Genomic DNA, 19,055 nt, shown 5'->3' with positions numbered 1-19,055 from the left:
GCCCGTGCCACAGCCTGCATGTGGAGGTCAGAGGACAATTCTGGGAGTCAGTCCGTGCCTTCCACCTTGTCTGAGGCAGGACCTCTTCTTCACTGTTGCATATGCCAGGCTAGCTGGCCTGCAAGCTTTTGGGCAATCTCCTGTCTCCATTCCTCACTCCACCACAGGAGTGTAAACATTCACGACTGCATTCAGTTTTACGTGGGTTCTCAGGATCCAAACTCAGCTCCTCATGTTGGTACAGTGAGTGCCATCTCCCCTGTCCCAAGAGCATTCATCTGGGGTAGAATGGGCCTAGATTAGAAGTTTGCTCTGTCACTGAGTAACCATATAATGCCAGCCAAGCAACAGAAGCTCTGTGAGCCTTAGAGTGTTCCTATATAAAGCAAAGCTAATTACCTACTTCCCCAGGGGGTCTAGAGGATTAAATGGGTACTTAGCTCAGGCTACCACACAGCATGTGCTCACCAGGAGGCTAGACGGTGACAGCCATCTGAAGAGCATACCGTCCATGCTTAGTAGTCCATCCTCTTTGTCTTGTACACCTTCATCCCAACAACCCCATCCCCAGCCACATTTTAAAAAGATGCAACTCCCACTACAGGCAACGAATTCAGAAGTCAGTGACCCAACCAAGGTCATCTTCCAAGGGATAGCTAGGACAGATGCCCTAACTCTTGGGAGGGTAAACTTGTAAAGAGACGCACCTGGCATGGAGTACTTGGAAAAGTCTGGAAGAGTGTGGGAGAAGGAGACTGTACTGCTCCCACTGTGACTGGACATTCCATTGGCAATGGGTGAGGAGGACACTTTCCCATTGATGGTGGCATAGTTGGGGAGGCTGCCTGCCCGGTCTCCCATGGACATTCTCCGCTTCTCTGGCAAGGCCGGTGTGGGGCTCCCATGCCGGAAGGCTGCTGAGTCTGGCGAGGGTGAGGTGGCAGGGCTGCTCAGGCCAGGATAATAGGCAGGAGAGACGGGGAATGAAGGTGTGGAAGGAGCCTGGTAGCCAGAGGCACTGCTTTGCCGGGACAGAGTTGGTCGTCGGTCCTCGGGGGTAGAATAGCCACCATAAGCTGCATGCCGGTCCAAGCTGGGGCTTCCAGGAGCCACAGATCCAGATCCACCCAGGTGCCGTCCCAAGCTGGGGCTCCCAGGGCTAATGACTGCATTGCCATGGAGACTAGAGGCCAGGTTCCCTTGGTGGGCCCCAGGGTGTCGGCCCAGGCTTGGGCTTCCTGGAGTGGTGGCCACATTGCTGTGGAGGCCTGGAACCTGGTGACTTCCCAGTGGGTGCCGGCCCAAGCTGGGGCTTCCAGGAGTGGTCGCTGCACTACTTGGATGGCCAGAAACCACATTACCATGGAAAGCAGGGCCAGACGGACCCATCACCTGTCGGTGGCTCAAACTGGGACTACCAGGGGCAGCCACAGTGGGGTTGATAGCCCGCCGGCCAAAGCCAGGACTAGGTGGAGTGTTGGTGCCCACTGTCCTGTGTCGTGCCTGAGGACTCCCAGGCACCATGTGGACAGTGGCCACACTGAACTGTGGCTGGGCTTGGCTTTCTGGAGAAGAGCCGAATGGCTGAAGGGAGTAGTCAGGGCTGCTGTAGCTGCTGCCACCAGCCGGGACAGGTGAGGAGCTCTGGTAACTCAGTGCTGCAGGACTCGGCTGCCCCAGGCTACCTGAGCGGATGCTGGAATCCAGCATGGGCTGGATGGGTGTCCGTGGGCCCTGGTCACTGCTCCCTCCTGATGGGAAACTGCCCACGGAAGTGCTAGAGAGAGATGGCAGGTATGAAGGTCAGTGGGTGATGTTTAACAAAGAATAGACTTTTGCTGAGTGGCCAATATCCTTCAACCACTAAGAGCAATAAGAGCTCCACTCAGTGTGGAGGAAGTTGGGGCTTTTATACATTGGATAATGGAACCATCAGAAAAAGAAGCTGAGGGGCAGAGAGTTTAAGCAGTAAGCTCATTACCACAGAGGTCTTAAAGGCCAGGTCTCAAGTCAGCTGCATCTGACTCCAAAACCCACGCTTTCCTTACCAGCCGTGCTGACTCCTGACCCGTGAGTCATAGCAAAGCAATCACCAGAGAAACTGAAGGCAGCTGTCCCGGTAAAAGCCCTTAGCACCATAGAAACTTAGAGATGGTCAAGTCACCTGACTCCATTTCTACTAGGGCTCAACTGGACTCAGTTCCCCTAGGTGTTTTATCATCCTCCCCAGAGTGCTAAAATTAGGCTTTCACTCCTAGGTGACTCCAAAAGGCAAAGAAACAGAATCACATAGAGAGGGCACAAGAAGTCGGGAGATCTCAGCTCACTTGGAGGTCTGTCTTCAGCACCCCCAGTCTGGTCACTGATGGCACAAGCTGCCTGTGCGTGGTCGTGAGGTTCCTGTGATGCAAGCACAGGCTAGTCCACCCAAAGCTCCGCCCATGTGTGATGAGATGGAAAGGAACAGGGTTGCCAAGGGACCAGGGTAAGCAGTCAGTCGAGAAAGGCAGCCGACGCTTGGCAGTGCCAGGGAAAGAAAGATCCTTACAGAGCCCAGCACCCCAGGTTCAAGAAGCTGTGCGCCAGGGCCAGCAAGAGGCAGGGGCAGGGAGACGGCCAGGAAGAACACGGGAATAAATGAGATTGCGATGAAGCGGAACTGTAGCAGGCTGTGTCGTGCTGAGCAGAGATGAAGGGTGGGGATGAGCATGCTGAGCAGAGGTGAAGGGTGGGGATGCCCTGCTGAGCAGAGGTGAAGGGTGGGGATGAGAGTGAGGGTGCTATGGTGGCGTTCTGGGGCTTCAGACGTGAGTTTCCAGAACCCTGCAAAAGAGCCGGTTGAGTGCAGAAGCAGTATGAGCAGGAAGCCAGGGAAAATGCGAGAACTGGACCCCTGCCACCACGCCACCCCTGGAACAGGCAGCCTGCCCCTTGGGAAGGGAAGGGCTATGGAGGAAAGGTGGCCTGGGTGTGTGCAGGGGAGTGTGCCTAGCTGGAAGGTTCGGAATGAGGACCCAGAGGGAACATCTCTGCTCATCTCCCTGCAGCTTGGGCAGGGCCAGTGTGGGTGTGAGCAGCAGCCTGACCATGGCGAGGGAGGAAAGCCTGGGAGCCTGAAGGTCATGGCGATCCCCGCACGGAGGGGAGTGGGTTCCAGGACAGAACAGGAGAGATCCTGCTAGTGTTTGCTAGTCCTGTCCTCCCCGTGCCTGGCACTGTCTCTAGGCCTTGCCCAATTCCACCTCAACCTCTTTCCCTGTGTTTTCCCAGCCATACCATGGAACCTCATTCTCACCACCCATCCTCACAGCTCCCTAGCGTACCCCAAGCATGAATTCTGCTGAAGGGTTGGCCCTCAACTACCCCGCCCTGGGATTCCCTCCCTGTCTGGCTCAGGGAGGTTATGAGTAGTGTCTGGACACCAAGACGCTCCTCCCTGGTGGGTTACATGCTCTGAGCTGCTCTTGTGCCTATACACACCCTGGTTCTCTGTCCCTTGGACCTACATCTTCACCCTAAGACATCCTGTCATCCTTCTGGGTTCCTGCTATACCATCATCCTTCAACGTCCTCTCCACCTGCCTGGCTAGAAGTCCCCACCCCTGCTTTGTACCCTAAGCACTCTGTTTCTGGTCCAGTGCAGGGCACAGGTGGCTCTTGTCCATACAAATCACTCAGGTCGGTGGAAGGGCGTGAGAAAGAGATATGACCTCCAGACACATACACCCATAGGTTGAAGCCTGTTTGTACCACTGCTCAGCCACTGCCCCTTTGAGCCTCAGTTGTCTCTTCTGAGACGTGGGAGCAGCAAAACTTAGCTCTTGGGACTGCTACAAAAAGTAGATAACAGTCGGAAGCTCCGAGGAGAGCAGCCTGCTGCCGGCGTGGAGCTTCCTGCGCACTAGGTTATCAGACAGGAAGGACGGCTCACTGGTCCCTTTCGCTCGGGTGGAATGGAGCACAGCCTGGGAGCCTTGCCCATCACCCTGGCTCCCTCAGGTTGAATGCCCAGAAATGCTCTCCCCGAGGCCTTGGGAAAGACCTTCAAAGTGTAGCAATCTGGATGGGCTTTGGCCCATCTACACAGAGCCTCAGGCCGATTCTCATCCTGCACTCCCCATTCCTGGCTTACCTGTCAGCACTGAGGATGGGACTGCTCGTGGAAAGGGGGCTGGGGGAGACAAAGGAGCCAGCCGGGGTCCCGTTCCTCAGGGGTGTCTCATGTCCATAGGCATGGGCAGCTGGGGCACTGAGGCTCTTGGGCTCGACATCCTGAGTTCGAGGCCCTGATACCGCTGTCCTCGCCACAGACTCCACATAGCTCCGGGGCTCTGGAAGAAGTAAAGGGACAATGAATGAACAAGGTGTGGCAGGAATCCACCCACCCTGCCAGGGAATACAGCACCCCCAGAGTCCAGCCTGGGAAAGAGGCAGCCTGAAAACCCTCCACAAGACTCTGGGGGTGCTTTACCGAGGCTGTCCTTGGCCCATACTCCCCAGCCTGAGGCAAGCTTTACGGGGAACTGGCTTCTAGAAGTCTTTGCTTCTCTTCTACCTCTGCGGAGGGCCATCTGCGTCTTCCCCGAAGGACTTGGATGCCTGTCCATGGCTGGCATCGCTTGTGCAGCCTTATTTCTGCCCAGTCCTACCAGGGTCCCCAGATGCCCGGGCTCCTAGAGCAATCCCAAAGCTATCACCTGGCTCTGCACACATTTCTGGATAGCACCCAGCTTGCTCGTCCAGCAACACCCAAGGCAGCCACTGAAGACTCACCAGCCCCTTACTGGCGAGACACCCCACCCACTTCTACACAACACGCTCAGCATTCCTTAGAAGACTGAAGCAGAGAACCCTGTGCCTGGGTGGACCCAGACATTCTGTGCCCATTACAGCACAACCAGCACACCAGGCCCCGTACAGAGAGGGGCTTCATACACATTAACTCCAACCCAGTGTTCAGAGTAACATTAGCAACAGTAAGGCCATTTGGCAGATGAGAAGATTGAGACCTGAAGAGTAAAATGACCAGGCATGTTGGACCCAGGCCCCCATGACCTCAGAGGCTGGCCTTATACTAACCAGACAAGGATCAGGGTTCTCGGTTTCTCCAGGGACACGATCACATGGAGGAGGTGGATGTCATTGCCCACACCTAGGACCCTGTCACCATCGTTGTTGTCCCAGAGGAACAAGATCTGAACACAGATCCCTAGCGACCACAGCCAGAAAATTCACCAAAGCTAGCCTGGTAAATAGTGCCCACCTGGGACAACCGGGCCCTGCAGCCCCTGAGGGCCAGGACTGTGTTAGCCTGAGTAGGAGGAGAGCCCTCCCCAGGTTCTCTGGGACAAGCAGATGAAAGAAAGTGGAGGTAACTAAATTGAAAGCTTGCTTCCCCAGCTGGAGGACAACCTGGCTTGGGAGAAGTTACCTGGGATGTCCAGATACCATGCTCCACAGAAGGCTGCTCAACGTCCACACCCAGCCCCTGGTCTGTAGGAGCAGACACGTGGACACGCTGGGCTGGGACTGAGCACGTGGGGAGAGCCAGCAAAGCCTCCCTCAAGCGGCTCCAGCTACACTCACTTCAAAGGATTCCCAGGCTGACCTGACATAGAAGGCTTGGACTCTGGTCTTCCCAGGCCCCGGCCCTGTGGAGGTGCAGATGCCATGAGGTGCTATGCTGCAGGCCTGGTCAGAGCCTCTGTAAATAGCTTAGGTGGGATGGTCTGATGGTCTCTGTCGCAATCACTCCACCCAGCCACCATGGAGATGGCGGCAGCAAACAACAGCTAAATGAACAGGGCAGCTGTTTGCAACGGAATTTTCTTTAGGGAAACAGGTAGCAGGTGGATTTGTCAGCATTCAGTTTGTGCTGGCTGTGATCTAACCTGTCCCCTCAGCCCAGAGGAGGGGAACGATTTGCCCACGACACAAAGCCAGCCAATGGCTGTCTCCAACCTTACAATATAGGTTCTGGCTGGTCTAAGAGGTCCCCTAGTCTCATGGGGACACCAAACACACATGAGCCAGAGGAATGCCAGATCCACAGGGTCACCCATAGTGGTAAAACCAGCCAAGAGTCATATAAGCTTAGTAAGATTTGAGAGCAGAAGTACCCAGCCAGTATGAGGCAGAGGTGGCAATAGGTATCCAGCCAGACAGTCTTCCATCCAGCCGTTACTCACAGGTCATAAGGCCATGCGAGGTTGGGAAGCCAGTGGCTGTCCCTCTGGACATCCCCCAGACCCTTCGAGGTGCTCAGCACAGCTCCTCTCTCACACAGAGAGCCCTGCTACCCACAGGCCTGACAAAGGCTCCTGGCACCAGCCACAGCACCTGGCACAGAAGATTCTGTGTGTCTGTCTCACAGATTCATAGCCACATGCCCCTCCCTCCCAACCCCATCCAGACATTACCTCGTGTAAGAAGTCAGATCCAACACATGAACTCTGCCATCTTTACTCCCTGAAAGCCAGGTTGAATGAAGCCTACACTGGCGGCACTATGACTCACTTTCCTACCCTCCCCGACTCCATCCTTATCTGCATCCCTAGTGGCTACATTTTACCTACTTACCCCCAGGCCCCGTGCCCTATGACTGCTTTGGCCTTTGGCTGGAGTGGTTGGGTCTGTATGGCAGGGGAGGGAGGGTGAGGAGGAGGAAGGGGCAGAGGGGTGGAGGGACAGAGAAGATGGGGTTATAGCCCATCCTCTATTTATCCCCAGCTGTACTAGCTCCTTCTGGGTGGGTAGGGACAGCTCCCACCCCTGCTAGGGAGCCCACAGGGCTTCACACCCTTTCTTGTTTGTCCAGATTTTTCAGTCGCACTGCTGGAATGAACCATGCACATCTGCCAAGACCTCAGCCCACACATTAGGTAAGCGCCACACTCTACGCTAAGTTCTCAGTTTTAAAAGTCCATATTCTGCCAGGCAGTGGTGGCGCATGCCTTTATTCCCAGCACTCAGGAAGCAGAGGCAGGCATATCTCTATGAGTTCGAGGCCAGCCTGGTCTACAAAGCTACACAGAGAAATCCTGTCTTGGGGAAAAAAAAATAAAAGTCCATATTCTGCCAACAGAAAGCTAAGAGAAAGATCACAACCGGAACATAGCCACGCCCAATCAACCTAGATGGTGATTCTGTTCCAGCTGAGTGCCGACTTCACTTCCCTGTAAACCTGGGATAAAAACACCTCACCTGCCTAGGATGGAGGCATGTGAGAAAGGACATGTCCTTTTAGCTCTTGGCAGTTCTGGTTGGCCTACACTGGCCTTTGACCTCAACCTCCCCCCACCCTCGCACACTCCCTTCCTGGGGTGAGGGTGCAGAGTCACAACTCCTCTTCTCGTCTCCTAGGGAGCAGCTGACCTACAGGCCACCAAGCTGGGGAGGGCAGGAGAAGTGGAGCCAGGGAGGGTGCTGCACGGAGAACATTCCAGGAGCCCAAACCATTCCAAGTGGCTGCTGGCAGCTGAGAGCAAGGGAACACACGGGTGACTTGACTCCTCAGCCGGGGACTACCAGCTCCTCACCCACATTCTCGAATACATCACCTCACTGGGAAAAGAGATCTGGCTGAAGGAGGGGGCCAGCATCACCCACCCTAATAAGATGGACACCCGGGGTGGGGAGAAGGCTTCTGTGGTACAGCACTTGTCTAAAGTGTGCAAGGTCCTGGGTTCGATCCAGACCACGATAAATACATACAAAAATGAAATACTGAAGACATGGGTGCTGCAGAAAGAAAAAGGGAGGAAACTCCTAGAGCCAGGGTTAGGAGTGGGTCACATGTAGCCCCCTCCAAGCCCCCAAGCACCTCTCCATATCTCTGATCAGACCTTCTGCCTCATGGTAAGATCTCTATCCTCCCCAGGTACCTCACCCATCCTTAGACCTTCAGTCCCTAACACGGGGCCTGGTGCATGGTGGGTGCTGGACAACTCTGTACCCGGTCCCCTGTTTGGACGCCCCCAAACACCATCACCAAGAATCTCAGAGGTATCAAAGTCCCCAGAGTCCAGCGTCTTCCTTTATGCCAAATCTGTCCACGCAGAACCACTGGAGACAAAGAGAACCTGGCATGGAAAGCCTTCCTAAAGTCCACCATGGCCTTCTCTCTCCTTCCCTGCCAGAGAAGGGCTCTGTCCAGATGTTCTGGTGCCCCTTGTACTATGTGTATCCACCAGAAGGGGCAGTCTCCACATGCCGAAACACAGATTCTCAGCTCTGCCCCTGGTTTCTATGAGGCTGCTAAGTCATCTAACCCCATCCCCGTTGATAAAATGGAGTCCATACCACCTTCCTCTCAGCTGTTATGAACAGTAAGAGACAATGTGACAGGGGTCCCCACATGGCCTGGCTCTTGACTGTTTGACCTTACTCCAGACCACATGCACAAACACACATGCTCTGGCTCAATACACTGGTCTTCTTGGTTTTAAGTTTCTGGGTGGGGGGAGGCAAACAATCTGGGGGTTGGGGAGATAGCTTAGGAGGTGACATGCTTGCTGAGTTTGGATCCCAGCACCCACATAAAATCTGGGGGCAGTGGCATATGTCTGCAACCCCAGCACTGGGAGAGAAGGAAGGGGGATGGGGACAGGAGGATTCCTGAAGCTCACTGACCAGCCAGCTTAGCCAAAATGATGAGCTCCAAGTTTAGTGTGAGACCTTGTCCCAAAACGTAAGGTGGTGAGCAACAGAGGAAGCTACCCCACATTAACTTCTGATGCGCGTGCGCGTGCACACACACACACACACACACACACACACACACAGCTATGATGTCCAAGGCCAGAGCCCATGTGTGCCATTTCCCTCGTCTCCATTTTGTACCCAGGTTTCACCAGGTTAATGTCACCTCACATGCACATCCACCCCAATTAGCTTCTTTTGTCTAAGGTGTCACAAGGCTGTGCCCCCTCCCTCCATACATAATTCTTGTTGTTATTCATGACACATTCGTGAGTTTAAGACACTTTTCCAGTCTTTTATCTCCCCAGGGACTGGCCCGTTGCCTGCTGTGTAACAGGCCCGCAGCACAGCGACTGGCTCCATGCATCAATGAAGAAAAGAATGCATGAATATATTTAGCCCGATGGCTTGAACAGAGCGAACATCCCTCGGATTCTTCCTTCCCCAGCTGAAGAATCCTGCCACTGATGCTTTTTCCTGACAAGCCTCTTTTTCTGAATTTCCCATCAAAGTATCAGCAAGAACATCAAGCGCAGCATCCAAGGGTCAACAAAGAATGTGGCCTGGGCTGACCCAGGAGGTGGCGCCTGAGTAAGAACTGTTCAGCTGGCACCCCAGCCTTAATGCCCTCCCCGCCCACTCTCAAGCTGGAAGCCCAGGCCACCAAGCCTGGAAACAGGGGTGGGCTTAGACAGGGCCCTTTGACTAGGAAACAGGAGGCCCAGAAATGCAGTCTGGCCCGACCGCCTCTTGGTTGTGAACTTGGGTGGGTCCCTCGCCCCACCGTAACCCAGACCTTAGTTACACTTCCTTGAAAGCACAGGCGTGGCTGGGTGGGCCTCGAGAAAGCTTGCCTTCAGAATTCCTCTGTTCTGATACAAGGATGGGTGAAGGGTAAGGAGACTGAAGGCCACGTAAGTGGAGAGTCATTGGTGAAGCACACTTAGGAGGTCTCACTTCAGCTCTGTCAATATTCACTCGTCTGAACAGCCACCCAGAAGCAGAACACAGCTCCCGGAGCCTGGACTCCTCCTACCTGGTAACTTTCTCCCCGGAGTCTGACAGCCCATGCATGTACTGAGTTAGACACCCACACTCAGGGCCTGAGCCTCTCTGGCTGACAGGCACTGAGGCTGTGGGAAGCAATCTGGAGAAAGCATGTCCTCTGCATGAGGTTGGCAGAGAGTAGCCTTGACCCCCAACTTCTCAGATCTGCAGCCTCCACACAGGGGCTGGAGAGATGGCTCAGCACTCTAGAACACTTGTTCTTCCAGAGGACCTGAGTTCAATTCCCACCACACACAGGGTGTCTCATAACCACCAGAAACCCCAGATCCAGGGGGTCCCACACCTTCTCCTGACCTCCACAAGTACCAGGCGCACAAGTGCATCCACACTGGCAAAATATTCATATGCATAAAATAAATAAATATAAAATATAAAATAATTAATTAAAAACATAAAACACAAAAACATAGTGAAGCTTCTGGGAAGCCATGAGCACCACACCTGGAATGAAAAGTCAGCAGGGCCATACCCATGCTGGGGCAGAAACCAAGGCATTTGGTGCAGAGGAAAGTGGGCCTAAGAAAACCAAACTAAGCCCCTATAGAGACAGCCACACAGAACCACGGGGCCGAGGTGGGAACATCCGACATCACACAGCTGGAGGGACCTTGGACTCACCTGCCTAACATATCCTGAGGAGATGATGACACCCATGCCCAGGGACACATGGGAGCCACCTAGGCCAGTGTCCCTGAGGCCATGACCACCATGAGTTGTTGTTGGACTTCTGCCCTCCTGAGCTACCCTGCTTCTACCAGATCACAGCCTCTCTTCCTTCCAGACCCAATGCCAGGCTTCCTCCAAAGCCAGGGCTAGGCTGGCCTCAAAGCTGAGATCAACTGTGAACTCACTGAAAGTATTTCTCAAGCAGTGAGGCAGACCAGTGCGTAAAGGTGCTCGCCACCAAGTCTGAGTCCCTAAATCCAAGCCCTCACTCAGGCATGGCAGAAGGAGAAAATGGATTCCCCTGACCTCCACACATATACTGTGACACTCATGTACCCATTGTGCAGGCGTGCGCGAGAACACACACATACACACACACACACACACCAATGTAATAAATCTTTATAAATAAAGTTATCTTTTGATAAGGAAAGCAAGTGCTTCTCAGAATTGAGCATGGGTGTCCTGAGGCACTTTTGAGGGCGTGCGCCCCTAACCAGCCTGCAAAGCCACAGGTGCCTGGCTTTCAGAAAGATACTCTTCCTGCATTACCTTGCGGCAGGGGCTCTAAGCTAGCGACACTGTCCCATTAGGGTTGGACCTGCAAAGTCCCTCCCAGACTTGTGTTTGAACGCTCAGTCCCCAGCTGCTGGCACTACTGTGGGAGGCTGTGGAACCAACAGGATGTGGAAAACTAAGCCATCAAAGGGTGGCCTGTTGTAGAGAAAGGCCACCCCTGATTCCTGCCTCTGGCTCTGCTTCCTAGTCTTCAATGAAATGAACAGCCTTCATCACACGCTCCCACTGTCACCAAAGGCTGCCCCACCATGCCGTTCCTGTCATAGGGACTGAAATCTCTTCGTCCATAAACCCAAACAAACCAATCCTCCGGGCGCTGTCTACCGAGTCCCCCTGTCAGGTCACTGTTACAGAGATACAAAAAAAGCCAGTTCATACCAAAAACTGACACTGAGCCAGGTGTACTGGCACACGCCTTTGATCTCATTACTTGGGAGGCAGAGGCAGGTGGATCTCTGCGAGTTCCAGACCAGTCTGGTCTATGGAGTAAGTTCTAGAACAGGCTCCAAAGCCACAGAGAAACCCTGACTGAAAAAATTCAACAACAAAAAGACAAAACAAAAACTGACACCAGTGCCTCCAACACCCAGCAAAAGGAAGCCAACTGTACACCTTCAGAGCACAGGACCTGCACAGGCTTAAATGCCTGAGTGGCCAAGTGAGGGAAGGCCTGCTCTCTGCCCCTCCCTGCCTGCCTCTGTGAGCACGGACACCAGCCAGGCGGTACGTGTGCCCCGGGAGAGGAAGTGGCACAAGGGGTATTTTTGTCAACAAGGTGGCACCATGCTGGCGCCTGGACACTAGCTGTGCCTGAACTGGTGCCCAGGGGCAACAAGTTTCCCAGGCAGCATTCAGGCAGTGCCCAGAATGGCGTCTCATTGTCAGAGGGTGGGGACGGGAAGGCTATGTGCCTAGTCACTTGAGAGCAGGTGAGGAAAGGGATCCATCCCCAGGCAGCCTTGTCAAGCTCCATGTGAAAAGCCATCCCTAGACCTGTGAGAGCAGGAGCCACACACAGCAAAGTGCGCTTACCTTCTGGAGGCTTAGTCACCTCCTCCCCCTCATCTTCCTCTGAGGGAGGAGAAGAGAGACAAGAGGAGGAGAGGCAGGAAGAGAGGGCAGACGATAAAGATGAGAGGAAGATCCCAGAGGAGAAAGAGAAAGAGAAAGAGAGAGGTTATCAGGATTACATTTAGAGAAAGAATTTGCTGAAGACCGGGAGGCTGGAGGCTGAGATCCTTCTCTACACAGGACCCCTGAGCGCAGGGCCATGGTGAAGCACTCAGGAGCCAGGTCCCGCCCAGCCTCCGCAGCCAGGGCTTGCGTGAAAATATCAGGTAGTGGCATGCTGGCTAGCCAGAGAGAAGGCCTCTGGCCCTTCATCTCTGTGATGGCTGGGTGTGTCTGCCCATGCTCGAGCATCCTAAGTGGAGGCCGTGTCTCAGTGTCTGCATTGTTCACAAATGCATATTACTACCCTCTTACCTGGCTGGATCACTCTTCTGGTGACTAAGGAAAAAAGGAAAAGTTGACCTCCAAGAGCTCCAACTCAGCTTTAAAACTAGTGTCACATTCTAGCTTAGCAGACTCCAAATTGCTATTAAAAGTCCCAGGACCTGTCTCCCTCCTCCACAGAAAGAAATTTGGGAATGGCAGGAAATAGGGGGGCGGGTCTGGTACTCATTCACATCAGATCCGTTCCCAAACATGGTCATCCACCCCATAACCAGCATAGGTGCCTTTTGGGACAGCCCAAAAAGTCCCTCAGAGCCAGATTTCTACTCTGAACATCAGGGTCAAAGGCTGCTGACACCGGGCATGTGAACACAGGGATGAGCAGAGTCTGCTTCTGGGTAGCAGGCACCTTTATGGGCAGAGAAGACCTAGAGTTGGCTGCTGGGCGTGACCCATTTCTCAGGCAAAACTTTGTGAGTGGGGGGGGAATAACCCAAATGCCTAAGCTCTAGCCTCTGATGTCACCAGGGTGCTCAGCAAGGAGCCACTGTAGTAGGGGGAGAGGCTGTCACCAAAGTGGTGTCAGGCAAGAACACCCCAATGCCTGCAGAGCGAACCCCACAAGCATCACTTCAGTGTGGTTCACAGTCACGGCCTCCTCATTTCCAGGAAGGTCCCCCAAAACCTCTGCCGTGCGACCTCTAGTCAGAACACCTGCTCAGGCTACCAGGGTCTCCTGGCCTTCCTTGCCATCTCCCTCCCTCCCTCGCCATCACTCACCACCTGTGGGGTGCAGTAGGATGTCCGCTGGGTTGTGGGGTTTCAGACCCAGGGCAGACAGGGGTGTCTTGGCCAGACCTGGAGGAGAGCGCACTGTGTGGGAAGAAGATGGAGACACAGGAAGTGATACACCATGGTAAGGGCGTGTACTGCTGAGGTCCCGGCAACCAAGAACCAGCCCTGAATCCCCCTCCCTCCCCCTGCTGAGATGGCTCCCCTGCCTTCCCTGCCTTTGTGTTAATTCACATTTCAGCCTGAAAGGGAGACAGTCAGGACTGACACCCCTGTCCTGACCCTTCCCTGCCCTTGGGAGAAGGCTAAGGCTCCTCTCCACAGCTACAGTCCCTTTACCTTATGAAGGCTTATTAGACACAGCAGGCTCTCCTTCCCCAGCATCCTCTACCACACACATATACACACACACACAGCACACGCACACACACAGCACGCGCGTGCACACACACACACATATGCACGCACGCACGCACACACGCACACATGCACACAGAGTCCTTGCAAGCCAGGAACACAAATGTAGGACGAGAAAAAATTAGTCTCATGAGGACCACAGGCAGGGACCTCACCATCCCTGAAACTTAGAAGCCCCAGGACACGTGGCCCCTGGAAAATCGCAAGAGAGGCCTTGTCAGAGTAAGGCTTGGTACAGGAGTCTTGGTACTCTGGGAGGAAAAACTAGTACTCTTCTCTCAAGAGCATGGCTTCCTGGGTGAAATGAGGTTCCTCACGAGTGGCCCATCTGGGTTACAAGTGTCACATATCACACAAGGTCAGAAAGGGCCACCCAGCTTTTTTCCCATCCACCAAGGGCTTCGAGCTGAGCAACAGGGGTGGTATCGTGCCCAGTCACAAGGTAATCCAGTGGCAGTACCATGTATCCCAGCACGTCTCTGAGAAGAAGTAAAGAAATAAGGACTAGGGCTCCTGTCAGGAATCCCAACAGCCAGGAGAAAACACAGTCCCTAAGGACATGCCCTACTCTGCATGGCTCTCAACAGAAGAGGTGTGGCCTTCATATACCTGGAGGTGTGGTCTTCATATACCTGGAGGTGTGGCCTTCATATACCTGGAGGTGTGGCCTTCATATACCTGGGATCCAAACTGGGCTCCACAGTCGTTACTTAAGAACAAACAGCAACAACAAAGTACCATCCTTCAGTGTGGGCAGCAGGCACAGCTTGTGTGTGTGCGTAGGTGAATACACATAGTGTGTGTGTGTGTGTGTGTGTGCATAGTTGAACACACACACACACACACACACACATACACACACCAGGGGGCATCACAGGTACAGATGAGACCTGCTTCTGTACTCCACCTTGTCTCTGTCCCTAGGCACCCCAAGGGACAAACGTGACACAAACTTCCACAGCTGAGTCAGGCAAGGCCTTTCCTTGTTCTCTCAACATTATCTCCCTACACCCCACACTGCTAACACCATCTTTTGCTCAAAAGCACTTCTCTGTCACTTAGTACTGTTTGTCACCCGAATGCCAGTTTAAATGGCATCATCATGGAGGAATGAGCTGCTCCTGTGAACAAGGTTTATGGGAAAAGCCCCATCCTGGGCTAACATCCGCTGCCCAGCAGGTGCATCTGAGGGGCAGGGTACCAAGGAGAAAGGGATGGGAGACCAGAAATAGTAGAAGCTTTGCTTGGTTTCTCCCTTCCACCCCGTCTGTGGTTTCCCAGACCCAAGCAATGTGGTCCTTATGTTGAGGCAAGGAGTGGGCGGCTCTGAAGACAGGCGCCCTCTCCTTCCTGAGAGAAACATTCCTTGCATTTCTCCGCCTTCCAACCTCTCGCCCTAGCCCTAGGCATTTATGAAACTTCTGACTTATATTTGTCCCCAGGGCACGCATAACTGGCCACCAATGAGGAGAGAAACAGCAGAACCCAATTCTGGTACAATTAACGTGGCTTTCATTCCCAGCAGGTGATGCCCAGCCCTCAAGGCTGCTGGACACAGCCGTGAGTGGAAGGAGTTATAAAGGTAAAAGGTTAAGGCCTAGTCACAAGAAGCCACAAGGCCATCTCTTGAGCAGAGTGCCCTGGGTCTGTACAACCATGGCTCGAAGCTCAACCTGGACATTTGCAGTTGACTAATCTGGACCGGGCTGTGCTAGGTATGCAGAAAACACACTGCAATTCAAAACGTGCAAAAAGTCGCACAAAATAACATTTTAATTTGTCAGTATTTTTTTGTTTTTCGTTTTTGTTTTTAAGAGAGGTTCTGGGTCTCAAACTTGCAATTCCCTCTGCTTCAGCCTCCTGAATGATAAAATTACAAGTGTGTACCATCGTACTTGGCTCACTTTATTTTGCTTGTGTTTTGTTTTTGTTTTCCGAGACAGAGTTCCTCTGTACAGGCTTGGCGGTCCTAGAACACATTCTATAGGCCAGGCTGGCCACGAACTCACAGGGATCCTCCTGCCTCTGCTGGGATTAAAGGCATGCACCACCACTGCCAGCAGCAACAGCTATTTTCAAAATACCAGTATCACTAACGCAATATTTTAGATTGGAGTTATATAAAAACATTTCTAACATTAATTTCAAGGGTATCCTTTTTTTTGAGGGGGGGATTTTTGAGACAGGGTTTCTCTGTGGCTTTGGAGGCTGTCCTGGAACTAGCTCTTATAGACCAGGCTGGCCTGGAGCTCACAGAGATCCACCTGCCTCTGCCTCCAGAGTAGCTGGGATTAAAGGCATGTTCCACCAACGCCCAGCTCATGAGTATCTTTTGAAAGTAAATTCTCTGTGTGCACATATGTGGTATGTTCACGTGTGCACACATAGGTAGTATGTTGACGTGTGCGCCTGCAGCATGCACATGTGGAGGCCAGAGGATGGCATCTACATCTTTCTTTATCTCTTTCCATCCAACTTTTCGAGACTGGGTCTGTGGTTTGGTGAGGCTGGCAGCCAGCTCCGGGGGTCCTCTTGTCCTGTACCCTAGAGCTGAGACTACAGGTGCCCCTAGCTTTTTCGTGTGGAGGTGCTAAGGACCCAAACTCAGGCTTTCATTAGTGTATAGCAAGCACTTTGCCCACTAAGTCATCTCTCTAGCACTCTTATAACATTTCTTCTACAATGTCTCCCTAAAATATTGATATGAAATACTGTCTACCCTATTGAAATGCCAATTTTTCAGATTTAGTTAAAAGTTACTGCAATTGATTTCACTAGTGTCCTGACACAGGGAATTTTAAATCACAAGTGCGTGTGTGTGTGTGTGTGTGTGTGTGTGTGTGTGTGTGTATGTGCGCGCGCGCACGCGCGTGAGCATACACACGTGCTCATTCCACACACTCTACTGGGCATCAGAAGCCATGCCTCCCAGGACGACCACAGTCACAGCTTCAACCTCCCATATGCCTGGGATAGTGGCCCACACATGCAGGCCATATTCTGTCCCTGTGCGGGACAGCCACACCCCAGAGGATGCACAGCTAAGTTCAGTCACCTTTTCCTACTGACTTTTTCTCTTTCTCGGGGACTCATGGGCAGCTCAGGCCAGTCCCAGCCTACCTAAGCACCGAGCATTGCCCATCTCTACTTTTTCTGCCACCCAGGCCTCTCATGGGAACCCTGGGTTTCCCACCACCTTGTATGACCCTATCAATTCCCCTTCAACAATCTCCCCCAATTCCTCTCAAGGCAATTTCCCCTACAGAAAGGAACACTGACCACCCTGGGGCTCATTCAGCTCTCTGTCTGTCTGTCCTTCAGAGACCGGCTCTCCAGTGGGTACACTGGGGGTGGAAACTCAAACCCCTTCTAGAGGCCGGGAAGAGCATAAGAGCGGATATGCCCACGCCAATTCTTTCTTAGTAGAAGTGCCACAGGATGCCAGAGGTGAAGATGACTGGACACAGACAGGCAAGGCGTCAGAAACAAGAGCAAGGACAAGTCACAACTGTCAGTTGGGAGAGGATTTGTCAATGGTGTTGCATGGGGAACACACACACACACACACACACACACACACACACACACACACACACAGACCTCCATAAGAGAGGAGCCAGGACCAACAGTCAAACAGAATGGATGCTAAGTCCAAGATGGTATCACACTTGGGTTGAGAGTAGCCTGGGGTGAGCTGCTGAGTGAAAAGCCCTTCCCACCTCCTCTGACTCTCTCCCCGCCCACCCCACACCTGTGACAATCATACAGCCTACTGAGGACACAAGGTGGGGAAGAAGACAGGGTTAGCAGGTTGCTCTTACCCCCACTGGGTGGCGGGCTGCTTGGGGAGGTCCCCTCCATCTCCTCAAAGGCCTCCTTGTAGCTATGCAGATGGGGCTGCAGGAGAACAGAAGGGTGGAGAGAAGGAAGCTCTGAGGAGAGGCTCCTCTTCAGGTGATCCTGGGCATGAGGGCAGCAAGCTTGGCAGCTCGCACATACCCTGTCCAGCTTGAGTCTCCACCTCGCCCAGGGAAGCCCCAACGCTGGCCACTCACTGCCTCAACCACTCCTTGTTGGTGGCTGAGTATGGGGAGTGGCTGTTTGCAAGGCCACACTAAAGCCTAGGCTGAACTATGTCAGAACAGGGGCACAGAGCTCTGCTATGCTGGAGGCTCTGAGGGGGCTCTCGGAAATGCAGGGAATGAGGGGTTTTTAACAAACTCCCAGGCAGTTCTTCTGCACATGGAACTTCGAGACCCACCGCGACTGCTGACTACTGAAATGTCTCCACAGTGGAATCATTTGGGCACAAAAATGAAACATCCTAAGAGGCTTATTTCTCAAAAGCCAGTCTACCTGCCCCACTTCGGACTGTAAATCTTGAGGTCATGTATGCCACCTCCAGGATGCTTATCGCCTCCCTAAAGACCTTTCTTTGAGGATCAAGAAGGGAACTTCAGTTTCAGTGTTAAAGCAAGCTGGGTACAAATGTTATTGAAGAGAGGAGACCTGGGGTGAGGATGCCGAAAGGGAGAAATCACTGCATTTACTGGTGAAGCAATAGCAGCTGACCCTCGAGCTCCTGGAGATGCACCACAGACTCTGTTTCCTGCTGTGGTCTCAGGACTCATCAACTCAAGGACTCACCTCTTTGGGTCGCCCTCCTGGGTTGAGGGCAATGGTAAGAGCCAGCTCAGGGGAGACACACTGGACCGGGGAGCGGATCCCAGGACTACGGGGAGATGTGGCCTCTGGAGACTGGTTCTCATACTGCCCGTCACTGGCTGCCCGTCTCCGGAGCGGGGCTGGGGGCTCTGCAGGCTGCCTCTCCCGAGCCTGAACCCCTGGGGGGGGGAGGGCAGGGTATGGAGAGTAATGAGCACACTAATGAATGATGCAATCCCACCTAACAACACCCCCTCACACAAAGGCAACACCTCAGCTGGGGGGCTAAGCTGGAGGGAACCACATGCCCTCAGTCCCTCACCATGCCTTCCTGTCCCCAACTCAGCTCAGACCCTGAATTTTCCCCAGTATGGTGGGGTAGACGGTAGAGGCTGCCTAGCCTGCCCTCTGCCTTCAAGAGGAGTCTCTACGCTGCGTAGGATTTGGACCAAGAGCACAAAGAATTGATACAAGAAACAGATGTCGGCTCCTTCCAGCCCCCAGAGGCAAAAGGCCAGAGCTTCCAGAGGAGGGGAGGGAGGGTCTCCAAGGCAACTGCATCAACCAACAAGCAACATGGAGCCTTTGGGAAGGACTTTTGGAAAGAGCTAAATTGCATCACCGCACATGGTGCTCCCAGTGGGAAACAAAGGAATGACCAAGTCACACTCTGAAGTCTCCAGCCACACTGGGTTCTGTGGCAGTTCTGATCT

At 53.4% G+C, this 19,055-nt stretch overlaps 1 protein-coding gene across 17 annotated transcripts in view; it reads right to left on the bottom strand.

Annotated features, from left to right (window-relative positions):
• The window catches only part of Tns1 (tensin 1), a 217,469-nt gene that overhangs the window by 14,259 nt on the left and 184,155 nt on the right, over positions 1 to 19,055 (bottom strand). For 12 of the 17 annotated variants that reach the window (XM_040753344.1, XM_040753346.1, XM_040753347.1 and 9 more), the window contains 7 exons: positions 18,325 to 18,521; positions 17,499 to 17,574; positions 13,249 to 13,341; positions 12,499 to 12,522; positions 12,046 to 12,084; positions 4,133 to 4,331; positions 708 to 1,777 (listed from right to left, as the gene is read on the bottom strand). In XM_040753344.1, coding sequence (XP_040609278.1) covers positions 708 to 1,777; positions 4,133 to 4,331; positions 12,046 to 12,084; positions 12,499 to 12,522; positions 13,249 to 13,341; positions 17,499 to 17,574; positions 18,325 to 18,521 — 1,698 coding nt within the window. The remainder of the gene's footprint in view (positions 1 to 707; positions 1,778 to 4,132; positions 4,332 to 12,045; positions 12,085 to 12,498; positions 12,523 to 13,248; positions 13,342 to 17,498; positions 17,575 to 18,324; positions 18,522 to 19,055) is intronic. The other 5 variants (XM_040753343.1, XM_040753345.1, XM_040753348.1 and 2 more) reach the window with 3 other exon arrangements.

Source organism: Mesocricetus auratus, unplaced genomic scaffold, assembly GCF_017639785.1.
Source record: "Mesocricetus auratus isolate SY011 unplaced genomic scaffold, BCM_Maur_2.0 Super-Scaffold_100010, whole genome shotgun sequence".
Taxonomy (NCBI): Eukaryota; Metazoa; Chordata; class Mammalia; order Rodentia; family Cricetidae; genus Mesocricetus; species Mesocricetus auratus.
Note: the sequence above shows the minus strand (reverse complement) of the source record. Positions and strands in the feature narration are given on the sequence as shown.